This window comes from Neoarius graeffei, chromosome 7, assembly GCF_027579695.1.
Source record: "Neoarius graeffei isolate fNeoGra1 chromosome 7, fNeoGra1.pri, whole genome shotgun sequence".
Classification (NCBI taxonomy): Eukaryota; Metazoa; Chordata; class Actinopteri; order Siluriformes; family Ariidae; genus Neoarius; species Neoarius graeffei.
This window is the reverse complement of record NC_083575.1, coordinates 12,386,599-12,410,117: the sequence shown is the minus strand read 5'-3', so window position 1 is coordinate 12,410,117 and position 23,519 is coordinate 12,386,599. Positions and strand designations below refer to the sequence as shown.

Below are 23,519 nucleotides of genomic sequence, written 5' to 3'. Positions count from 1 at the left end.
CTAAGTCAAATCTATTTTTTATGTAAATATTTGAAAAATACTTTTTTTCAAAAATCCAAAATAGGAAAATGCACCAGTTTACATGTCGCTTGATATGTATACAAAGTTTCATGATGATATCTTCAGTAGTTTTAAAGATATGGCCCAGAAATGAAAACGTGACCAGCCGGACAGCCGGCTGGCCGGCCGGAACCCGTTTCTATATCCCCCGCCAAACTTCATTTGGGCGGAGGATAATAAGATAGCTTGTTATTGAGAAACTGCACAAAATAATACAATGTCCTCAGTGGAAACCTTAAAGGTAGAGCCTGTGGTTTGTAAACATTTTGTAACTAGAGACCTCTTAAAGTGTAAAATAAATTCAGTGGACCCCATCAGGATAGATTTATTTCATGAAAGTTATTAAAATGTTTTAAATAATTTTTTGGGAGTCACAGAACTTTCTGTTCATGAAATTTCCACTGATTCAATACATTAGGTTTGAGTTCGGTGCTTGGACCCCTAAATATAATAACGTGACTTTGATAATGTGAAATTGTGTTTTCCACCACTGTCACAATTTAAAAAAATAAAATAAAAAAAAGAAGAAGCCATGGGCCCCCTGGCTATGTTTCATGGGCCCCTGGGGACCCCAGAAACCACTTTGAGAACCACTGAGTTAGAGCTTTACTCTAAAGTCCTGACACTGGAGACTCCTTCAATCAATGTTACATTAACATCTCCTTCCAGTAAACCTGAGTGTTTTAAAATCAGTGTGTTGTTTGCCGTAGATTATGCTTAGCATCCAGGTGAACTAGCTGTTACTATAGAAACGACAAGAATGCATTAATGTGTGTAAACAGAGGATGAGATTTGCCTTGCAGCTGGAAGTTACCCATCCATGTCATTCATATAATAGGAGCTTTGAATATCTACGGTATAATGCTAGCATTTTACAAAAAAGTTCAAAGAAGAACCACTCAAACAAATATACACACAAAGAAATGTGCGTATGTTATTCTCCATTGTGATGATAAAACTGTGGTCTTAAATAATCCTCTTAAAGTGATCTGAAGCAGATTTGGGGAAATTAACTTTATTTGTGTATGTTCTTTTTGAGCCGTCATCCCTTCTTAGCCTTCAGTGGCTGAGTTTATTTGGGATAAAAGCTTCGTCTACATACAGTATACAAGTAGTTTTCTATTCAACCTTCTGACCTCAAAGACGCAAGATATCGACTCATTTTGGCTGCATCTTTGATCCCGTGGACAATTATGACGCATATAACATTTTGTCTCGTGGATATACCACTAAACAAATCTGATGAATCAAAATGAAAATCTAATGAATTCTTTTCCTTTGAAAAACTGAGGCTACTAAAGTAACCTACTGTTTTATCATTATTGTAACCTGTTTTGTTTTCCCATCATGTTTTATAGTGCTATGTTACTGTATTATGATTTATTGTGTTGCTGTGTGAAATTGCGTGTTGTGCGCAAAAATGACGAAAATCCCACCTACAAGCAAAACACAAGACATGACTTTTTTTTTAATTAAAATGCATCAAAAACTACATTGTTTGCACACAATGAAGGTAGACTATAGCAGAGCACGGTACAGAGACAAAAATTACAATATACAGTGAATGAATGGAAAAAACACTATTTGTTCTTTAGGAAAGGAGCCGCTGAGCTCTTGGTGTTACACTCAACACACATATAACGCAATTGTTTGTACGGCTCGATTTGAAACTATTAGTCCTATTTTCTTCAGCTCTTTGGGCATGCATGTCAACAGACCAGTCATGAAAACTACAAAATGCCTCGAGTTAATAATAAACACGTAGCTTTGGTCATTTCACGAAGCAAAAAGTTTGGATGGATGGATGGATGGATGGATGGATGGATGTCCACTTTGCAGATGCAACTGAAAAGAAGTTTGATTGTGCTTTTGTTCTACATTAAATATGTCACTGTCATAAAGCGTTATAAGGCATAGTGTGTGTGTCATAGTTGTTTCCTGAGTCAAATGGACTGGATTGTCGTTCGCAAAGATCGCAATCCTAAATCTGGAAACGTGGAATCGTCTTCAACACGATAATCCCAGAGACAAAGTTAATCCATATAGCAGAGTTGGATGCAGTTTGCTTTCTTTTATTTTGTGGAACAACGGCATTCTCCTTCCTCTGTTCTCATACACTCACCCGCTCAATGTCAGCCATGGCCTCTGGCTCAGGACGTTAATTATGTACGAACGACAAAAGAAAAAAAGACGAAGTGCTATCACAAAGGCTTCAAAGTGGCTTTGGAGCAGAGTGAACAAAGAAGGAGGCATTAGGAGAACCAGTGGCCTAAAGAATAATGGCTGGCGGTCGCTGAAAGATGATCTCACTCCCACACTCCTTGACACACACTCTCTCTTTTTTCGTCCCCGTTCTCCCTTTAGGTACAGAGAGCAGGTGTGGCAGAGTATGAGCGGCTGGGAAAGGCCTCTGGCTGCTGATCTATTGTGCACCACACACACACACACACACACACACACACACACACACCTGAAAGGAAGGGAGGGACAGATTGCTGGCCACTTTAGCTCCAATGTGCGAGCTTGTGCATGGTTTTGTCATTGAAATAATGAGAGACGATCCATTTCATATGTAGTTCATCTACCATTTCAGTCACCTCATTGATGTGAGGAAAGACGGATAATGAAGGCGCTTAAAGCTACGTGTGTTCTTCATTCTTGATGAGGCTGAGGTGACATCATAAAATATAACACTTTGGGCAACAAAAGGAAAGCGAGCCATCGTGCCTTGAAGTATATTCGATTATGAGTTATTACGATGAAATTTGACCTCTTTGGACTTGTTTTTCATGGATAGGATTCCTCGTCATTTTGTTTTTGGGTGCTTTTTTTTTTTAGATATAACATTTTAGTGCATTGGAGCTACATTGGAAAAAATACATTACACTTAAAATTTCATAATTTAGAAATAATATATTACAGTAGCATGACTTGCAATTTTATATTAAATCATAGAAATGAAAAACAAAGAAAAAGACAAAAAAACCAGAACAAACGAACAAACCAAAAAGATAATTTTTTTTCCCCAACTCGGAAACATTAAGAATGATCACAGAACTGGCTCAAATAAATTAAAGAAGCCCAAACCATATTACTTAGTTTAGACAAATAATGGCTTGAAACCAAAAAAAAGAAAAGAAAAGAAAAACAATATTTTAAAAATAATCACTGTAATAATAAAAAAAAACTGTTCATAAACAAATTGTTCATGATTGCTTTAGACAAATAGAAGCATCAAAAAATTTCATTCATTTTGTACGATGAATTTCAATGCTGTACCGTTGAAAGGTAAAAGCTGATTGGAGCCATATTGATCAATCAATCAATCACTTCGGCCCAACACAGCATGTCCTCAGGCTTTCTTTAATCACCAGACCTGGCCAAAGGTCAAAGGTTATTCTCTGAACTTCCTGAAGTGTAATTTTTTTTTGCTTGGCCATTGAACTCCTGCTATCATCATCCAGCTGCTCTTGTTACAGAATAAAACTAAACATCAGTCTTTTAGAGTCTGTGCTTTTTTTTTTCCAGAAGAACTTTTTTTTCACTGCCCAGTTCAGTCTTAAAGCACACAAAGCCTTGTGAGATACACTGTACAATATTTAAACAACTGAACGATACCATCTCTGAGAGAAATGAAAGTAACTCAATGCTCAATGGAGGGCATGAAACTTGACTGAAACATGCAACTCTTCTGTCGTTGTTCTCTCTTCTCTCAGTAAGGCCTCCAGACGGACTCGTCCATTCGTCCTGGTGTGCTCATGGCACTTGGCGAGTTGCTGTGGCTACCGTCAGCCTCCACGCCATCACTGCCGCCAATTAGACCACTGGCTCCACCTCCTGACCCCGAAGCTGCACCTGCTCCCGTGCAGGAAGTCAGCATTCGGGTGGGTGAACGCTCTCCGACCGTGCTTCCAGCCGTGCCACCTGCAGGAACCATGGAGAACTGGTAAGAACCCGAGCCAGTGCCGTAGTACAGGTGGTAGGGGGATGAGTTGGGCTGGAAGTGTGAGCTCTGGTTCTGGTTTCCGGGGTATGGTGGGGGCAGGTAAGTTGTGTAGCGGGTGGAGGCAGGAACACCTGTCACACTGAGACCCCCGATGCCCGCACCGGATGGGTTGGTGGAGTAGGTGAAGGGGCCGGGGTAGTGCATATGAGGATCAGAGAAGCGTGGCGCTGTGAGAGGAGACAGGGATGGGAACGTGGTGCGCTGCTGGAACAGATCCGTACCTGAGAGAGAGAAACAGAAATCATGGATCATGATCAGTGACTGGAGACAGCTACAAAGATACATCAAACATGCAAAACACGCCATTTTCAAAATGTCATGTTACATCATTACGTCAGAAAAGATTGATTTATTGATTGATTAAAATAGCCCACATTTCCAGCAGCCATAATTCTAAAAGGCTCTCGTATTTATCATCACCATCGACAACATTGCTTTGATGTTGAACCTTTCTGTTTACTGACAATTTGTGAAAGAAGACTTCGGTCAGTATCAGCGCTTTAAGGTAAAGCGCCTTTATGGGTTTTTTTTCACTTCGGGAGAGACTTCAGGTGAAAAGACTACACTTTCTCAGTGATGTGGCAAGCTGCATTTTTTCTTATTGTCAAGTTCACGACAGAAAAGAAAACAGTCTGGTGAGGGAACGGTTCTCTGTCGAGACGCCACAACATTAAAAGTAACTACTGTATAAATGGATAAAAACTTTTAATTGTTGTTAAATGACTGCGGCATAAAAGAAATAAACCATTTCAGGACATTCATGGAAAATAATCAAATTCAGGGTTTCCTTAAAGAGCGCTCAGTGGTATGTGTTATTCCTGATACAGTGTTTAGTGTTTAACTGTAAAGTTATTGTTTGTTCTTATCATGTGCCACATTTTGAGCAATTATGTCATCATGGATTGTTTCATGATTGGAAAATGTTGAAAAAAGTGTGTCACTGATTCTCATTTTTAGGATTATGAGTAGCTTCAATTAATGTGACACCACACATTTTGGGTGTGTGAATGACTGAAATATTCAGTTAAATATTATACCTGGATTTATATGGAGCGAAAAAAAAATCCGTCTCATTTTTACTTAATCCATTCTTGAACAAATTGTACTGTATGAACCGAGGAAGAATTTGTATTACTGTTTGAAATATTATGAAATAAAATGGTTTTGTATTAGTTTTTGATAGATGGTGGAATAAAAGCAGATCTTGGCAGCGGACTCAGACTTTTTGGACCCTACACTAGATTGTTGAACGCTATGCCCGGATCTCAGAACATTTGGAGTTAGTGAGTGAAAGAAGAAAAATGTGAGTTTTAAGACTCAAACTGACTGTTCCTGATGTGAGAAACGAAGCCATATCCTTTCCTATTCGATAGCAAGATGGCTGTAGTTTTCCCAAATGACAGCATATAGTATAGTATAGTATAGTATAGTATAGTATAGTATAGTATAGTATAGTATAGTATAGTATAGTATAGTAGATGCTGCCATCTTGCTTGGCCATTGGTTAAAATTATCAATAAATTCAGAAACTGTCAACAGAAAGCTTACTAAAGATGAGTAACTCTATATTTATGCATGTATATTAACCACTAAGTGGCCTTACGTGCCAAGTTTATGTCTGTTCTGCTGTCCCATGATGCACTGCCTCATTCAGCATCACTGAGATTATTAACGGAGTAAATTGAGCCATTAAATTCAATGACTGTATGCAGGAATCCAATACAGAAAGTGTGGACAAGTGTGATTGATAAAGGCGGTGTCATTTCTGCTTTGGATCAAGTTAAATCTGTCAATGTATAAACGTGTCAATGAATAAAACACTTGCCGGTGTGCTGGAATAGGAAAATAATCAACGGTGGAGTTTGGTGAAGCGGAGTTAATGTTGATCATATTCGTACAACAGTGTGTCCCAAAGTGTTTTTCCTTTTTATTCCACACAATCATTTTAAAAAATATATATTTTAAAAAAGGGGCAGCACGTTGGTATAGTGGTTAGCACTGTTGCTTCACAGCAAGAAGGTTTTGGGTTTGAACCCAGTGGCCAATGGGGGCCTTTCTGTGTGGATTTTGCATGTTCTCCACATGTCTGCGTGGATTTCCTCCAGGTGCTCCGGAGTCCAAAGACATGCAGGTTAGGTTAATTGGTGGCTCTAAATTGACCGTAGGTGTGAATGTGAGTGTGAATGGTTGTTTGTCTCTGTGTGTCAGTCCTGCGATGATCTGGCGACTTGTCCAGGGTGTACCCCACTCTCGCCCGTCCGCAACCCTGCACAGGATAAGTGGCTCCAGATAATGGATGGATGGATTTTAAAAAAGCTATGTAATTTTTATCCCCTTATAGTTACATTTCATGTGAATGAGACAAGTTCCAACTGTAGTTCCTGTTTTCCTCTCTCTTGCAGATAAGAAGACAAAAGAAGCTTGCCATGTTTGTAAGAAGCTGAAAAATCGTACAATCGAATCTTCCTTAGTGGAAAACTTAAAGTTTGAGCTTTACATCTGTTACAAAGCGCTGACACTGGAGACTCCTTTTAAAAAGTGCTAAATAAATATCTGCTTAGAGATGAAAAAAAATTTCACCAGATCAACAATTACATGCGCTTGTGGAGAGATGTTATCGCGCTGTTACTATGGAAACAATAATATATCAGAACAAACAGTAAATAAGAACATTGTATGTAGCTGTATTACTGTCAGAGTTGGTGTTATAGAAAATTAATCAACACCTTCTGAGAGAATCCGACTCTGACTAGCTTTGCAAAAGTGTGCTAATAAATTATATTCAGTAATTAAAAGCTTGATAAGCAGTCGCCTAAGCCAAAGTGTATCCCAGTGCATGCTGGGATAGTGGAGCACTTTTTGCTAGAGAGCAGGCTTTGGCATGCCAGCGGCTCAAGTGGGGGCAGATCCTGGGCTTTGCGTGCCACCGCCTCATTGAAACGTCTTTACCCCTCCTCCTCCTCCTGCTTCTCTGTCTGGAGAAGTGTGTAGAAGAGAAACAGAGACAGAGGCGAAAAAACGATATGGTTCCTTTACAGTTTCCACTGCTTCTTTCTTTTTTCCTCAAAGAACATGTTTTGGTGTTCGTGAGGAGGAGCAAACTCTCAAGCCTGCTCTTTCATTTCTCTGCCCTCGATTTGGGACAGAACCCTTTAAAAAAGTCCAGCTCTCTTGTGTTTTCTCGCTCAAACATCCCTCACACCTCCTTTCTCGTTGCTCAGTATAGAACAGAGAAAACCGAGAAGCAGTGACTGGATTGTATTTGCCAGAGAAACAACAGGACATGACTAACACCTGAGTTACAGAGGCAGTGTCCAGAAGACAGGGCACAAACAAACACCTAACATGGACTCACTAGCCTCCTCTAGAGGCCTGACAGAGATCTTACAGGCTGGGGATGTGTTTTCAAGGCAAATCCACCCAAATAATAAAGGTGTTAGAAGAAAGGGACACTAAATGGAGTCTTAGCCAACTTTCTGACGCTGTCATTCCTGTTACTCGTGATTTCCCTACAATTTTGTGGCATCTGTACACCATCTGACTCACACAACTATGCTTGTAATACATAACCACAAACTCTTCCCTCGGAGAAATGTTAGCGCATCTCTGAAAGGACAAATTATACAGGTTTAGAAGCAGAGAGCTGCAAGCCGAGAGACAAAGAGAGCACAAGTGTACTGTCTATAAAGAAAAAGTGCAATTAGTGCTCTCCTCAAAATAGCGTTGTACACAGCAAATTCCTCAGTGTTGAATGAACACTTTCAGAGTTAATTTGGGTCCAACTGGACCTATATAAACACTCTGGGTGTTAATTCAACACTGGGAATTTTGCTGTGTAGTGTGTAGTGTTGCGTAATTGATAGCGGCCATGAGAGACGAGAGAATTAGAGAATGAATGAACAAATAAGAATGGGTAGTTTATCAAAAGTGGGAGAGCTCTGACAGAGGAATTCATGGAAAAGTTTTTTTTTTTTAAATGAAAATACCATGTTTCCGTAACCACCTTCAGTCTCAGTGAGTTTAAAGCAAACAAGTTCTCTGTTCTTTTACTGCTACAGTGAAATGTCGAAATGTCTGTGAAATCCAGATGTGCTGTGGTGAAAATGAAGTTCAACATCACTGGATTATTATTATTATTATTATTATTATTATTATTATTATTATTATTAGTAGTAGTAGTAATAGTATTATTAGTATTATTATTACTGGATTCCTACAGTAATGAAAGTACATTCCTTCTGGGAGTGTACGTAGGGGTGTGTGTGTGTGGGGGGGGGGGGGGGTAAAAGAGAGAATGGTAGCAGGGTACACCCTACACATGATGTCTATTACTCTCTGTTTAAATGTGTTGACTCAGAGTGAATAGGAAAAAGGAGGGTGAGAAAGAATTAACCAGAAAAGACAAATAGGAAATGATTGAGAAAGAAAAAAAACAGCAGATAAATCCCAGACTTTCTCTCTCTCTCTCTCTCTCTCTCTCTCTCTCTCTCTCTCACACACACACACACACACACACACACACGAATTCCAGGCTTGTATTGAGCTCTGTGTGTGTGTGTGTGTGTGTGTGTGTGTGTGTGTGTGTGTGTGTGTGTGTGTGTGTGTGTGTGTGCACCACACCACAGGGAGCTGTTTTATTCCCAGAGTTCCACTAGCCCACAGTGAAGCATGTAACCCACCTTGGCACAGAGGTTTGCCTCATTTGCCTGTAATCTGTGTGTGTGTGTGTGTGTGTGTGTGTGTGTGTGTGTGTGTGTGTGTGTGTGTGTGTGTGTGTGGTCAGGATGCAAATCCCCAGAGCACTCCTCTGTGAAATGTTTGCTTACAAGATGGGAATGCAAACCGTGATGAATTGCACCTGTGGGCCCACTAACAATATGGCCAGGTAAGAGAGAGAGAGAGAGAGAGAGAGAGAGAGGGGAAAACAAAGACAGAGATACAGGAAAAGAGAGACAGAAAGAGACAGATAGACAGATAAAGACAGTGAGAGAAAGAAACAGAGAGAGAAAGAGGAAAACAGAGACAGGAAAAGAGACAGAATGAGACAGATAAAGACAGTGAGAGAGAGAGGGGGAAAACAAAGACAGAGAGACAGGAAAAGAGACCGAATGAGACAGATAAAGACAGTGAGAGAGAGAGGGGGGGAAAACAAAGACAGAGAGACAGGAAAAGAGAGACAGAAAGAGACAGATAAAGACAGTGAGAGAAAGAAACAGAGAGAGAGAGGAAAACAGACAGAGAGACAAGAAAAGACAGAATGAGACAGATAAAGACAGTGAGAGAGAGAGAGGGGGAACAAAGACAGAGAGACAGGAAAAGAGAGACAGAAAGAGACAGAAAAAGACAGTGAGAAAGAGATGGAGAGAGAGAGGAAAACAAAGACAGAGAGACAGGAAAAGAGAGACAGAACAAGACAGATAAAGACAGTGAGAAAGAGACAGAGATGGAGAGAGAGAGAGAGAGAGAGAGAGAGAGAGAGAGAGGAAAACAAAGACAGAGAGACAGGAAAAGAGAGACAGAAAGAGACAGATAAAGACAGTGAGAAAGAGATAGAGAGAGATGGGGAGACAGAGAGATGAAAACAAAGACAGAGAGACAGGAAAAGAGAGACAGAACGAGACAGATAAAGACAGTGAGAAAGAGACAGATGGAGCGAGAGAGAGGAAAACAAAGAGTCAGGAAAAGAGAGACAGAACAAGAGAGAGAGAGAAAGTGAAAGAGAAAGACAGAGAAAGAAAGAGAACAGACACTAATTGCTAAAACTTCTAAATTATTTTATTTTTTGTAATTATTGTACAAATCTAGCTGGTAATTACATCTGTCTGTCTGTCTGCCTGTCTGTCTGTCTGTCTGTCTGTGGTTTTGAGTCGAGTCTTTTTACCATGCTGGTACTTGATAATCAGTGAGCCAAAGTGGATCATAATAGTAATTTTAAAAGTAATTTTAAAGATGTTTTACGTCACTGTGTGTGAGGTCAGAACAGGTCTTCGAAATTACCTACAAGTCCAGTCTCTCCTTGATGCACTACTGTCAGACATTTCACGTAAGCCACAGACGTGAGCTAGCTCGAACATCTATCACGTGGGGACATGTGAAGGGTAATCGTGGGTAAAACCATCACTTACGCACGCTAGAAGAAGAGGGAGGCAAATAACCGATGCCACACCTTAGCTGTGTTTATACTGGCATGACAGCATATGGGATAAACACAATGTGTCAAATGCAAATGATTTCATGTCAGATGGTGAGCTGTGATCACTCTCACTGGGTGAAAAGACAACAAACATTAAAAAACTAACAAGAAAAGAGATGAGCAGATAAGCTGGCAGAGGAGAGCAGTTTCTCTGATTTTGATGTATGTGAGGTGATGGGCCTGAAAACAACAGCTCTTTACAGCAACAAGTCAAACTCATCCAAGGATTAAAAAAGTTTCTTATTCCAGACTGGCATGATTTTTTTATTTGTGTGTGTGTGTGTGTGTGTGTGTGTGTGTGTGTGTGTGTGTGTGTGTGTGTGTGTGTGTGTGCGCGCGCACGCACATGACTCAGCTACAGTTCTGGCATCATTATGGGATTTGCGGTAACAGGAAGGGCAAACTGGCTGAATTGCTGTAGGGTTGGAAAAAAAATCCTTCCAACTAAGAGTGTGTTTGAGTGGAGGTGTGTAAATTCAGGGTTTGTGGGAATAATTGTATGTGTGTGTGTATGTGAGAGAGATAGAGTGAGCGAGCGAGCAAGAGAGTCTTACTTGGCCAGCGGATGTCATCCTCCACTTTGCAGGGTTTGATTTGAGGCGGGTCGATCTGCTCAGGCCATAGTCCTGAAAGACAATATCAAAATATAACAGTGTAAAAGGTCCACCCTTTCATTTATTCATCCATCACTTGTCTGTCTATCCATCCATCTTTCAATCAACATTCCATCCATCCGTCAATTATCCATTCATCATCCAGCTGTTTATTCAACCATCTATTCATCTCATCACTTCATCTGGATAAATCAACTTTTCATCTGTTCGTCCATCCATCCATCCATCCATCCATCCATCCATCCATCCATCCATCCATCCATCCAGTTATCCATCTATATATTAATTCAGCCATCTATCCATCAATCATGCATCTATTTGTCTGTCTCTCAATCCATTATCCATAAATCATCCATTGTCTTACCCTTCTATTTTTCAGTCATCCATCCATCCATCCATCCATCCATCCATCCATCCATCCATCCATCCATTAACCATCCATCTAACATCCATCCATCATGTCATCCATCCATCTATCTGCTCATCTAGCTATCTATCCATGTTCTATCATACATCTATTCATCCAGTAATCTGTATGTCTATTATCCTTCCATCCATTCAGTCATCTATCATGCATCCATTTGTCTATCCATCCATCTATGAATAAACCCTCCATCCATCCACTGAACCAGCATTTTGTACATCATACATCCATCTATCATATATCCATTCATCTGTCTATAAACCATCCATCCATCCATCCATCCATCCATCCATCCATCCATCCATCCATCCATCCATTTAGTTATCCCAGAAACATTCATTTGTCTGACCATCCATCTCGATCCACCCAGAAATCATCCATTGATCTGTCCATTTATTCATCTATCAATGCCTGTCCATCCATCCATCCATCCATCCATCCATCCATCCATCCATCCATCCATACATCTGTCAGTGTCATCCATACATTTCTGTTGATTTATACATTCATCCATCTGTCACTCATTCCATCCATCCATCCATCCATCCATCCATCCATCCATCCATCCATCCATCCATCCATCCATCCATCCATCCATTTGTACCAAACTCCTATGTAAGTTATTTTCTCCTAGAATTAATTGGGTGTGGTACATTCATGAGTTCACTCAGAAGGCAGAGGTATGTGAAGAACTGTGTGTGTATGTGTGTGTGTGTGTGTGTGTGTGTGTGTGTGTGTGTGTGTGTGTGCGCGGGCGTGTGTGTGTGTGTGTGTGTGTGTGTGTGTGTGTGTGTGCGCGGGCGTGTGTATGTGTGTGTGTGTGTGTGTGTGTGTGTGTATCTGGCCATGTGTGTGTCTAAAAAGTGTGATTGCAACAGATCGACTTTGTTTGCACTTGCTTTATTGGCAGGCCGAGCTCATCATGAGACTGTGTTACTGTTCTAATCATGTCTAGGTGGAGAAAAGCAAACATTCCTGAGTCTGCTTCATAGTGGTATCACATAACACACACACACACTGTTGAACATGTCTGTAGTACATCTACAGTGGGGAAAATAAGTATTTGATACACTGCCGATTTTGCAAGTTTTCCCACTTACAAAGAATGGAGAGGTCTGTAATTTTTATCGTAGGCACACTTCAACTGTGACAGACAGAATAAAAAAAAATATCCAGAAAATCACATTGTATGATTTTTAAATAATTAATTTGCATTTTATTGCATGAAATAAGTATTTGATCACCTACCAATCTGGAAGAATTCTGGCTCTCACAGACCTGTTAGTTTTCTTAAAGAAGACCTCCTATTCTCCACTCATTACCTGTATTAATTGCACCGGTTTGAACTCGTTACCTGTATAAAGACATCTGTCCACACACTCAATCAATCAGACTCCAACCTCTCTACCATGGGCAAGACCAAAGAGCTGTCTAAGGACACCAGGGACAAAACTGTAGAGCTGCACAAGGGTGGGATGGCCTACAGGACAATAGGCAAGCAGCTTGGTGAGAAGGCAAGAGGTTGGTGCAATTATTAGAAAATGGAAGAAACTCAAGATGACTGTCAATCTCCCTCGGTCTGGGGCTCCATGCAAGATCTCGCCTCATGGGGTATCAATGATCATGAGAAAGGTGAGGGATCAGCCCAGAATTACACAGGAGGACCTGGTCAATGACCTGAAGAGAGCTGGGACCACAGTCTCAAAGATTACCATTAGTAACACACTACGCCGTCATGGATTAAAATCCTGCAGCGCGCGCAAGGTCTCCCTGCTCAAGCCAACATATGTCCAGGCCCATCTGAAGTTTGCCAATGACCATCTGGATAATCCAGAGAGAAGGTCATGTGGTCATATGAGACCAAAATAGAGGTTTTTGGTATAAACTCCACTCGCCGTGTTTGGAGGAAGAAGAAGGATGAGTACAACCCCCAAAACACCATTCCAACCGTGAAGCATGGGGGTGGAAATATCATACTTTGGGGGTGCTTTTCTGCAAAGGGGACAGGACGACTGCACTGTATTGAGGGGAGGCTGGATGGGGCCATGCATTGCAAGATTTTGGGCAACAACCTCCTTCCCTGAGTAAGAGCATTGAAGATGGGTCGTGGCTGGGTCTTCCAGCATGACAGTGACCCGAAACACACAGCCAGGGCAACTAAGGAGTGGCTCCGTAAGAAGCATTTCAAGGTCCTGGAGTGGCCTAGCCAGTCTCCAGACCTGAACCCAATAGAAAATCTTTGGAGGGAGCTGAAACTCCATGTTGCCCAGTGACAGCCCCGAAACCTAAAAGATCTGGAGAAAATCTGTATGGAGGAGTGGGCCAAAATCCCTGCTGCAGTGTGTGCAAACCTGGTCAAGAACTACAGGAAATGTCTGACCTCTGTAATTGTTTCTGTACCAAATATTAAGTTCTGTTTTTCTATTGTATCAAATACTTATTTCATGCAATAACATGCAAATTAATTATTTAAAAATCATACAATGTGATTTTCTGATTTTTTTTAGATTCTGTCTCTCACAGTTGAAGTGTACCTACGATAAAAATTACAGACCTCTCCATTCTTTGTAAGTGTGAAAACTTGCAAAATTGTCAGTGTATCAAATACTTATTTTCCCCACTGTAAGTGGTTTAACTCCATGTTGTCTATTACAGGGATTGCATACGTGACTGTGTGTGTGTGTGTGGGGGGGTAAGGTGGATATGTAAGGTATCTCTAAAATCCTTCTGCCTTGATGACTAAGCAGTGCCTTTCTGTTGTGGAATAAAACTGAGTATTTATTATGATGTTTGCGCATGTGTGTATGTTTGCCAATGTGTGTATGTGTGTGTATGTTTGGGTTGAAAATAGTTGTGTTTTGAGCATGGACATGCCAATAGGTGTGTGTATGTGTTGAGAATGAGCAACACACTACAGTGTGTGTGTGTGTGTGTGTGTGTGTGTGTGTGTGTGTATGTGTGTTTGTGTGTGTGTGTGTGTGTGTGTGTGTGGGGGGGGGGGTGTTGAGTGTTTGTGTTTGAACAGTGTGTGTGATTGGTATATAGATCATTACTCAGTTTTGCTCAGTGGAGATTATTTTCAAGCGGAAGGCTTGACAAATTTTGTTCAATTGCATTGAAATTAAAATCTGAAAACTGGGTCAGTTTCTTCACAAGGAGGCAAAATTCATCATTTTATCTACAACTCGTCTTCTTACTCGTGAATATTTCCTTATTATTTGCCAGCACGGTTTTGTTGAATCCCAGCTATATTTGCTACATGTGCTCACTACCCAGGGGAGAGTTATAAGAACAAACGCCATGTTAACTGTTGAAATCCATTCATTACTTTCATGTAAAATGACTTTAAAGACATATAGTGTACTGTACATTATATCAAACTTTTCTATCATTTAAAAATGATTATGTAATACTTTTTATCCATTTGTAGCTACATTTAATGTTGTAGAACATACAATGAAACACGTTCCTGATGTCACTTACAGCTCGAAACAGCATTATCCCTCACCAGCCTCTCACTTTGTCTCTGTGTAAGTTAATAAGATAAAGAAAATGCACCAAAGTCTTCTGTCATGAGGAGTTTCCCTGCATGTGTGTTACGAGGCACTGACACTGGAGACTCCTCCCTTAATAACAGCTAACAGCTTTTATCTGTTTATATGGAGCAAGTCCTTGTGTGAGTTATTCTTACAGAAATCGTAAGGTATTGGAAAAAGTGCTACTGTTTGTAAACACTTTCTGACCAATCAGAATTCAGATTTCTTCAACTCTGTTGGATGAAACAAATTGTTCCCTGACAAGTAGCACGAGTTTGGAGAATGCATGTTTTGACAGACTTTCCAATTTTTCAAAGGTGTAATTTTTCCTTTGTATGTATAAATATTATGCAAATTCCAATGATATTTGAAGGATAATTCTGACAGTTCTTGTGTGTGTGTGTGTGTGTTTATTTGATCAAGTGTAGCTCAAGAGCTTTCCCCAAGTACTGTATCTTTGTATCTCACATACTTCGGTCTCGTTGTTGTGGGAGAGGACAGTCACAGGTCTGAGCCAAAGTTCTGAGAGTAATGTGTGTGTGTGTGTGTGTGTGTGTGTGTGTGTGTGTGTGTGTGTGTGTGTGTGTGTGTGTTGTATGTGTTGTATGTGTGCATGCCTGGATCTCAGTGTTGCTGTGTGGTGAAAGAGTAAGCAGGATGTTTGAGTGCATCTATCTGTGTGTGTGTGTGTGTGTGTGTGTGTGTGTGTGTGTGTGTGTGTGTGTGTGTGTGTGTGTGTGTGTGAAGTTCACACCCGCTGGCCATGGCATACCGAACTACAAATTTGACATGCAAATAAAAGCTTGTTTGCTCTCGGTCTGCAATGGGTTAGTTGTTACAAGCCAACCATCACGTACCGTGGACATTGTGGCAAACCGAAAAAACACACACACACACACATATATGAAGATCACAATGAGGAGAAACGGCCATAATACCCAGAAACAGCAACATGAATGTGTGTAAACAATAGCAACAAGGAACCACAAATCCCAGACTCGAGTCCAAATCAGTCATCTTTCTTCTTCTCGTCCCCCTCTCTCTCCTCTCTCTTTTTTCCTCTCCTCGCTCTGGTTTTCTCTCTACAATGGCAAATTCTTGTGTATAAAGGCCTTATTCAGAACCACAGCTGCTGCCATTGCTGTACAAAAATAAACATTTCTCTCAAATATTTTGATTGGCCGATGGACAACGTCAATATACGGGCCGTGCAGATTAGGGCTGTTATTAAAGGCTGCTGCAGTGTGGAATTGCACGCATGTGAGCATATCTGTGTGTGTGTGTGTGTGTGTGTGTGTGTGTGTGTGTGTGTGTGTGTGTCAGATATCACAAAGTGCATTTACTGAGTTTATACCACATTCTGATTGAACAGAAGGTTTTGGTTCATTGCCTATAACAGCCACTCTGATAATAGTTATGGCTCGTTGTAATATGCTACTGTTTCTATAGCAACAGCTTACACATGGGTTTTTATGGCAGATACTCTTCATAATCTAATAATTATAACTGAATTAAAACATGTTTCTATTTAAGCTTTGTACGTGGATGTTTACTTCTGGAAGGACTCTCCGGTGTCAGTGCTTTATAACAGTCAATAAGTGCAATTGTTTTGTTTGTTTGTTTTCCCATCACACGACAGATACCAAAAATGGAAAGGTGAAGTCTAGCACGTGCTTCCTCTGGGACAATCGCATCTTTTCAAACTGCTACTTGTGCTGTGTCACAGAGCAGCTTAAGGGCACACTTAGATAAAAGCATGTCTTCTGCATATATGAGCTCACAGATGCCCGTGTTTGGTTAGAGTCAGTCTGAGTGAAAGGGGAGAGAGAGGGTGTGCCATCCCTCCCTCCCAGATGGCATGTTGTGTTGAACCTCAGTTTTCTGACATGGCTCATTCGTGTATTTGTTTCATCATATATATCATAATTTAAGGATTGGTGAGCCAGCCAGGAGTGGTAAATGAAAATGGAGTATAAATAATAGCTACGCTGTGCTCATTTTGTAACAAAAATATATTACTTCCAGATATTACCTGTTTTAATATCCTGTTTCCAGTTATAATTAAAAGGATTGGTGAGCCAGCCAAGAGTGGCAAATTAAAATGGAGTATAAATATTAATCAACACAGCGATGTTGTGCTAATTTTGCAAACATCCATCCATTATCTGTTACCACTTATCCTGTGCAGGGTCGCGGGCGAGCTGGAGCCTATCCCAGCTGACTATGGGTGAGAGGTGGGGTACACCCTGAACAAGTCGCCAGGTCATCACAGGGCTGACACATAGAGACAAACAACCATTCACACCTATGGTCAATTTAGAGCCACCAATTATCCTAGCCTGCATGTCTTTGGACTGTGGGGGAAACCGGAGCACCCGGAGGAAACCCACGCAGATACGGGGAGAACATGCAAACTCCACACAGAAAGGCCCTTGCTGGCCGCTGGGCTCGAACCCAAGACCTTCTTGCTGTGAAGCGACAGTGCTAACCACTACACCACTGTGCCGCCTAATTTGCAAACAAGCACATCAAATTCTGATTTATTGTCTGATTATTAATATAACCTGTTTTAAGATCCAATTATCGATTATAATTTAAGTATAGAGAGCCAGCCAGGAGTGTTAATTTGTGAACAACTGTATTCTTTTTTTTTTTAGTTATTTCCCATTCAAATATTCTGTTTTGCTCATAAATATGACATTATGAAAAAAATGAAGGGCTTGAGGTGTTAACGATAAAATCAGCTGGAAATGTAACATGAAGTTGGATCTAAGTTTGTTCTTTCTTTCTGGTTGGGCTCTTATCAGTGCTGTCTCCTTATGAGCTCTGTGTGTGTGTGTGTGTGTGTGTGTGTGTGTGTGTGTGTGTGTGTGTGTGTGTGTGTGTGTAATAGTTTAATGAGATCCATATGCTTTGCTTAACGGATCTAATGCATACATTATCACACACACACATCAGTTTCAACGAGGCCACCCTTTAACAAGAGGCGATGTGTTTGAATGTTTAAAATCTGTGTGTGTGTGTGTGTGTGTGTGTGTGTGTGTGTGTGTGTGTGTGTGTGTTTTCAAGACAAAAGAATAGTATTAAATACACTGCTGTGAAATTTAGTTTGTTTATCTGAATGCGTGCACACACACACACACACACACACACACACACACACACACACACACACACACACAGGCATTGATAGACAGAATAACAGTCTTGTTTCTCATTTACCAACATTTTGGATGTGCTTAAATGCATCAGTAACACACACACACACACACACACACACACACACACACACACACACACACACACACACAAAGGGATCTATCTTTTTTTCCTATGTCTGCTTTCCTCTCTCTTATTGTCTCTCTTCCTTTGCATTTTTCTCTTCCTCTGGCTTTTATTCCTTAATCTGTCCATCTTCACCTCACTTCTCCTCATTTGCCTTGTTCCATGTTCCGTGTTGTTGTTCTCAGAGCAGACCCAGAGTCATGCTGCCGCATGTCTGTTAATGAGCACTTAATTAACTGTCTGAGTGTGTGTGTGTGTGTGTGTGTGTGTGTGTGTGTGTGTGTGTGTGTGTGCGGGTGGTAATGTGTTGATATGCATGTGTTGTACGTCTGCGTAGGATGAGACAGTGTGTCATGCGCAGACTAGTCTGTGTAAGTGCAGGACTTTGCTTTACTTATGAATTAATACCCACCCACCCACACGTGCACGCACGCACACACACACACACACACACACACACACACACACACACACACACACACACACACACACACACACACAACCCAGACATCAGCAACTGCTCAGATGGTGAAATGAAGAAGTGATGTTTGTGACACAATGGGTGTTTCAATGTTTTAGGTCTCACGCGTGCACACACACACACGCACACAGCAGACATGACAAAAGGTCATTAGATCTACATGACAAGAGTGGATAAGTCATGCCATGTGAAAAGAGACAATGAGATTGTGTCAGACGTAGGTGTGTGTGTGTGTGTGTGTGTGTGTGTGTGTGTGTGTGTGTGTGTGTGTGTGTGTAATTTCAGATCAGGTGTGTTTGTGTGCCTACATATGCCTATAAAATTCAAGCAAGAAAATCCTTTTACCACAAAAAACATACAAAAAAAACTTCAAGCATGTCAGTGGATGAGAAGCTAATTATTTTCTTTGGATGTCTCTCAAAAAGGAAAACAAAACAATAGGAATATACTAGAAGGAAATTTCTAGCAGAAAGAGAAAAAAAACTAATCTTAAACACAAAAACCTGAGCCTATCTCGATGGATGAGATTGCTAATTTTTTCCCTACTTGGTTTGTTCTGTGTCACAAAATGGAGGCTCGCTAAAGCTAAAGTCAATGCTAACAACAGCAAAAGCCCTTTCCAGAATATTTGTGATCATTATTAGCGAAATCTAGTTAACTATTGTTTGCTTGATATTAAATTTGTGTGTGTGTGTGTGTCCCCTGAATGTTAGCTAAACACAGTAACTCGCTCGCGAACTCATTTCCACAAGACCCCTCTGATGATTTTTGTCTCCTGTGCTATACATGCAATCAAACATCAACCCATGTTGGAATGATATGAAGATTGATATAAGCTGTTTATTTGCATAAGCTTTGAATAAACTTACGAAATATGCAGCTAACACATTAATCAACACACTGTGCGTATTTATAATCACAAAGAGCAACACAGTCATAGGAGTAATGATTTTTTTTTTCTGCTTGCCCTGAGGTATGCAGTTGCAACACTCATACCAGACATGAAAGTGTGGTTTTGGTTTACCCACTCCTCCAAATCTCTCACCGCCTACTTACACACACACACACACACACACACACACACACACACACACACACACACACACACACACACACACACACACACAACCCAGGCCTAGAAAACTTGCAATGCATCCTCACAGGAGCTGAAGCCATGTTGATATGTTGTGTCTAGTTTCGTGTGTGTGAGGGCTGCCTTCGAGCTACAACAGCTCAATTAAAGGATAATTTATCTCTTCATCTTCCCTAACTATGGATAGATATACTTTGCTTGCCACACACACACACATATATACTAAGTAGGGGATTTCCATTTGGCACCATTTGGCATTTAAACATTCTAATGACTCATCATACATGAAAAAAGTGTTGCTTTATTAAGTTCTTCTTTTTGGGAACGTTACTTATCGCTTCGAGACGCAGATGTCAGCCAGACTGGTCATTTCCTTCCTTTACGCAAATGTCCTCCCCAATCATGCAAACTTCACACAACAGAAACGCAGCGAGCTGTAGCAGAGCTGTATCGCTTTTAGTGATGAACGCACCTTAACACACCGTGCAGGAAGCAGGGCTCAGTAATACTTCCTGTGAGGATCCAGTGATGGACATAATGCAGCAAACTTCATTTACAGTCATGCCAGGCTGTTTCAATTACGGTTGAAGCACAGCCAAATAAGGTAGCTGTAGAGAATGGATTCCTGAATGCAGCGTTCAGAAGCTCAGAGTTTTTCAGACGAGTAAGTGAGTCAAGTGTGAGTGTGCAGAGAGTTAAATAAAACTGAAAGGTAGAATTACAGAACTTTCGCCACCCCAAACACACACACACACGCACACACACCGGCATGAGAACCAGTGAGTGGGTGGAGGAGTAGGGTGTGAAATAAGCTAGTGTATGTGTACGAGAAGGAAAAAGGTGAGAGAAAACAGAGCAAGAGATAGCGTGTCTGTTTTCCTGTTGTCTTTTCAGACACGCCATTGCGTTCCCTGGGCTTTACATTTGTCTGAGAATGTACACACATCATTGTGTCTGTGTGTCTCTCTCTCTCTCTCTCTCTCTCTCTCTCTCTCTCACACACACACACACACACACACACACACACACACACACACACACACGCAAGACTGACGTGGGTGTCCATGTAGTGAGTGGTTGTGAGATTCCGTGGTCTGAGGTTATGTGTGTAAATTTGACACACTCGTGTGTACACACACACACACACACACACACTGTCTGGGGCATCCAAGGTTAAAATCATCCATTTGCACACACCAAAATGGCACACCGTGAAAAGCAGAAAATCTCTCTCTCTCTCTCACACACACACACACACACACACACACACACGTACCTGGTATCTGGGTGGCAGTAGACGAGCCGTAATGGCCCTGGTGCTGGGGGCGGTGGATGCCGTTGCCGGTGCCCATCCTTAGGCTGCTGCGCGGATACCTCTCCATCTCACTCAGCCGATCGGTGAACTGCATCTTCTGAGTGTCCTCAAGCTTCACTCTGTGACCTGAACACAGAATTAGTTCTTAACTTAGATTATCTGTTTAGTTTATGTGTCACGAGCACACTCTTAGAACGACAGCATTATTATCAACCTGTGATTTGCTTGGCAGCTGGAAATACCCTCTCGAAAATTCATCAGCGCCTTCCGACCAATCAGAATCGAGAATCCAACAGTGCAGTGGTATTATGTTCGTTAACACATTAAGATTGAAAAACATTCAGCTGCACACAGTATTGTCTCTAATACGTACGGGGGGCTGTGATACAAATTTTTCAGATTATCCTGAATGAAAATGAAGTGAAGAAAAAAAGGAAGCCTGGTTGTCCAAGATGACTGTTTTTATAATCTTATTTGTTTGTTTTTTTTGTTCATGTTTACTTATTAAAAAGCAGTAAAAATCAGATGTGATTTGAGATGGATATTTTTATTATGAAAATGTTAGATGAAATAGACTTCCATTGCAAACACTGGACACCAAAAATGTCTTGTCTCATCGATTATATTAAGTGTAAGAAAGGAATTAAACCATCAATTTAAGAGATTTGAGACAAGATCTCTCATATTTCAGCATCAGAGTTATTTTCTACAAATGCATATATGTTATTTACCAGCTGGGAGGTCCATATCATGAAATACCGTGACCTCGGCCTTGAAAATACTGACCTCAGCCTCTATTTTCAAGACCTCAGTCATGGTATTTCACGATACGGACCGACCTTAAGCTGGTGAATAATATATTTATTTTTTTCTTTACCAAATTCTAACAGGAAATGAGGGCACCTGAAAGGGAAACCATATTTAAAACAAACCTGCTACAAGCTCGTTTTCGGCTTTCTCCTGAAATGTTTTCTTTTATTTCGTCGTGATCAGGGTAGTAAAACTCACTTTTGTTGTGAACACTGTCGTTATCGCTATCCATGCTGTAAAATCAATGCTATTATACTGAGAAATGTGAAAATAAATGTTGATAAAAAATTGCTACTATGTTTGATGTTGTTGTGAACGAGCGAGTTGCCAAAGGTCCGTAACTGGGGTCCGGATCATAGGATTCCAGACCTCTCACGAGCCAATCAGAGCGCACCATTTGATGGAAACCAGATCATGAAAAAAATTTAAAATTTTATTCTCACTTATTTGATTTTTTTTTTCATTTCAAAAAAATAACAACTGAAAATAAAAATGAAGTAAGATAGTAATCAAATAATCTCAACATGTTTAATCTTGTAGATTTTTCTTGGTAGGTCTTAAACAATCCAAACCTAAGCTAACAAACCATTCACATGTTTCACATTCACTATTCGAATAAAGCAGGTGTGTGTGTGTAGAGGTTATTGTCAAATGTCTCGGAACAAGCACACACTCCATTGTACATGCAGGACAGCAGAGACCCTAATGGAAGGTCTTTAATGCGACTATCAGTGTGACGTGTGAGGTACATGTGAACATTCTGTGGTTTTTAATGTGGAGTAATGGGGCACATTTGAATATTTTATATTGACACTATGGGGCACAAACGGATCCTCAGATATGGATTCCTCTTTCTCTGCTTAACTGACGGGCAATATATCATCCCTCCTTTCCTCACCCCAGGGCGGTGTATCTATTCTTTTACCGCTCTCTCTCCATTTGGTGCCACTCTCGCTTAGTGGTTCGTCTGTGTTTTTATGTGTTGTGGTTACAGGCTTGTTATACAACCCAGAGATAGAGAGCGAGTCAGAGGGAATAAAAAAAACTTTCTCGGTTGACAGAACAACAACAACAACAACAAAATGGCGCCACTAGATTTGTGAAGAAATTGGTGACTATGGTGAGGGTGGCAGGCCAAATTGGGATGTGTGGTTCCTCATCTGTAGCTTGATGAGAACCACATGAAGTAAGGAATAAAAACACTTGGGGACGTGTTGTTCTCGGAATATAATCAACGACAAGGTGGAAAAGGAATCACTCTGCCATCCTGAAGTATTTTTTTCTGTATTATCCAAAGACATAGATGTATATTAATTAAAGAATGTTGTCATTTTTATCAGTTTATAGTTACAGGTAGTAATGTTTTGCGAAACAAGTTACCAGAGCTCCTGTTATCGAAAACGAGACTGTAGTATAAACTATAATACAATCTTTTTACTGGTTTGATGGTCATGGATATCATTAGCAACCTCAATTTCTTGTACTTGTACTTGTTCTACAGTAGTCCACAATATTTGCTCTCAGGTGTAATTGTTAATGCATTTTCTCCATAACTCAGTAATGATTTTTAAAAAATTCTATAAAATTAGCCAGCTTGCTGTCTGAGACATAAATGTTTTACATCTGCAGGTTAAGTGGAACTGTATAACCAGTTGAACTTTGGTATGTGGATAAATGCTGATAAAATGTTAGCTTCTGTGTG

The 23,519-nt window shown here is 40.6% G+C and overlaps 1 protein-coding gene across 1 annotated transcript in view; it reads right to left on the bottom strand.

Moving 5' to 3' along the window:
• Window positions 1–1,504: 1,504 nt before the first annotated feature.
• The window catches only part of runx3 (RUNX family transcription factor 3), a 71,059-nt gene continuing 49,044 nt past the window's right edge, over window positions 1,505–23,519 (bottom strand). The window contains exons 6-8 of the mRNA XM_060925293.1: window positions 20,969–21,133; window positions 10,814–10,885; window positions 1,505–4,287 (exon numbers count right to left, since the gene is read on the bottom strand). Of these exons, the coding sequence (XP_060781276.1) occupies window positions 3,773–4,287; window positions 10,814–10,885; window positions 20,969–21,133 (752 nt within the window). The 3' untranslated portion in view covers window positions 1,505–3,772. The remainder of the gene's footprint in view (window positions 4,288–10,813; window positions 10,886–20,968; window positions 21,134–23,519) is intronic.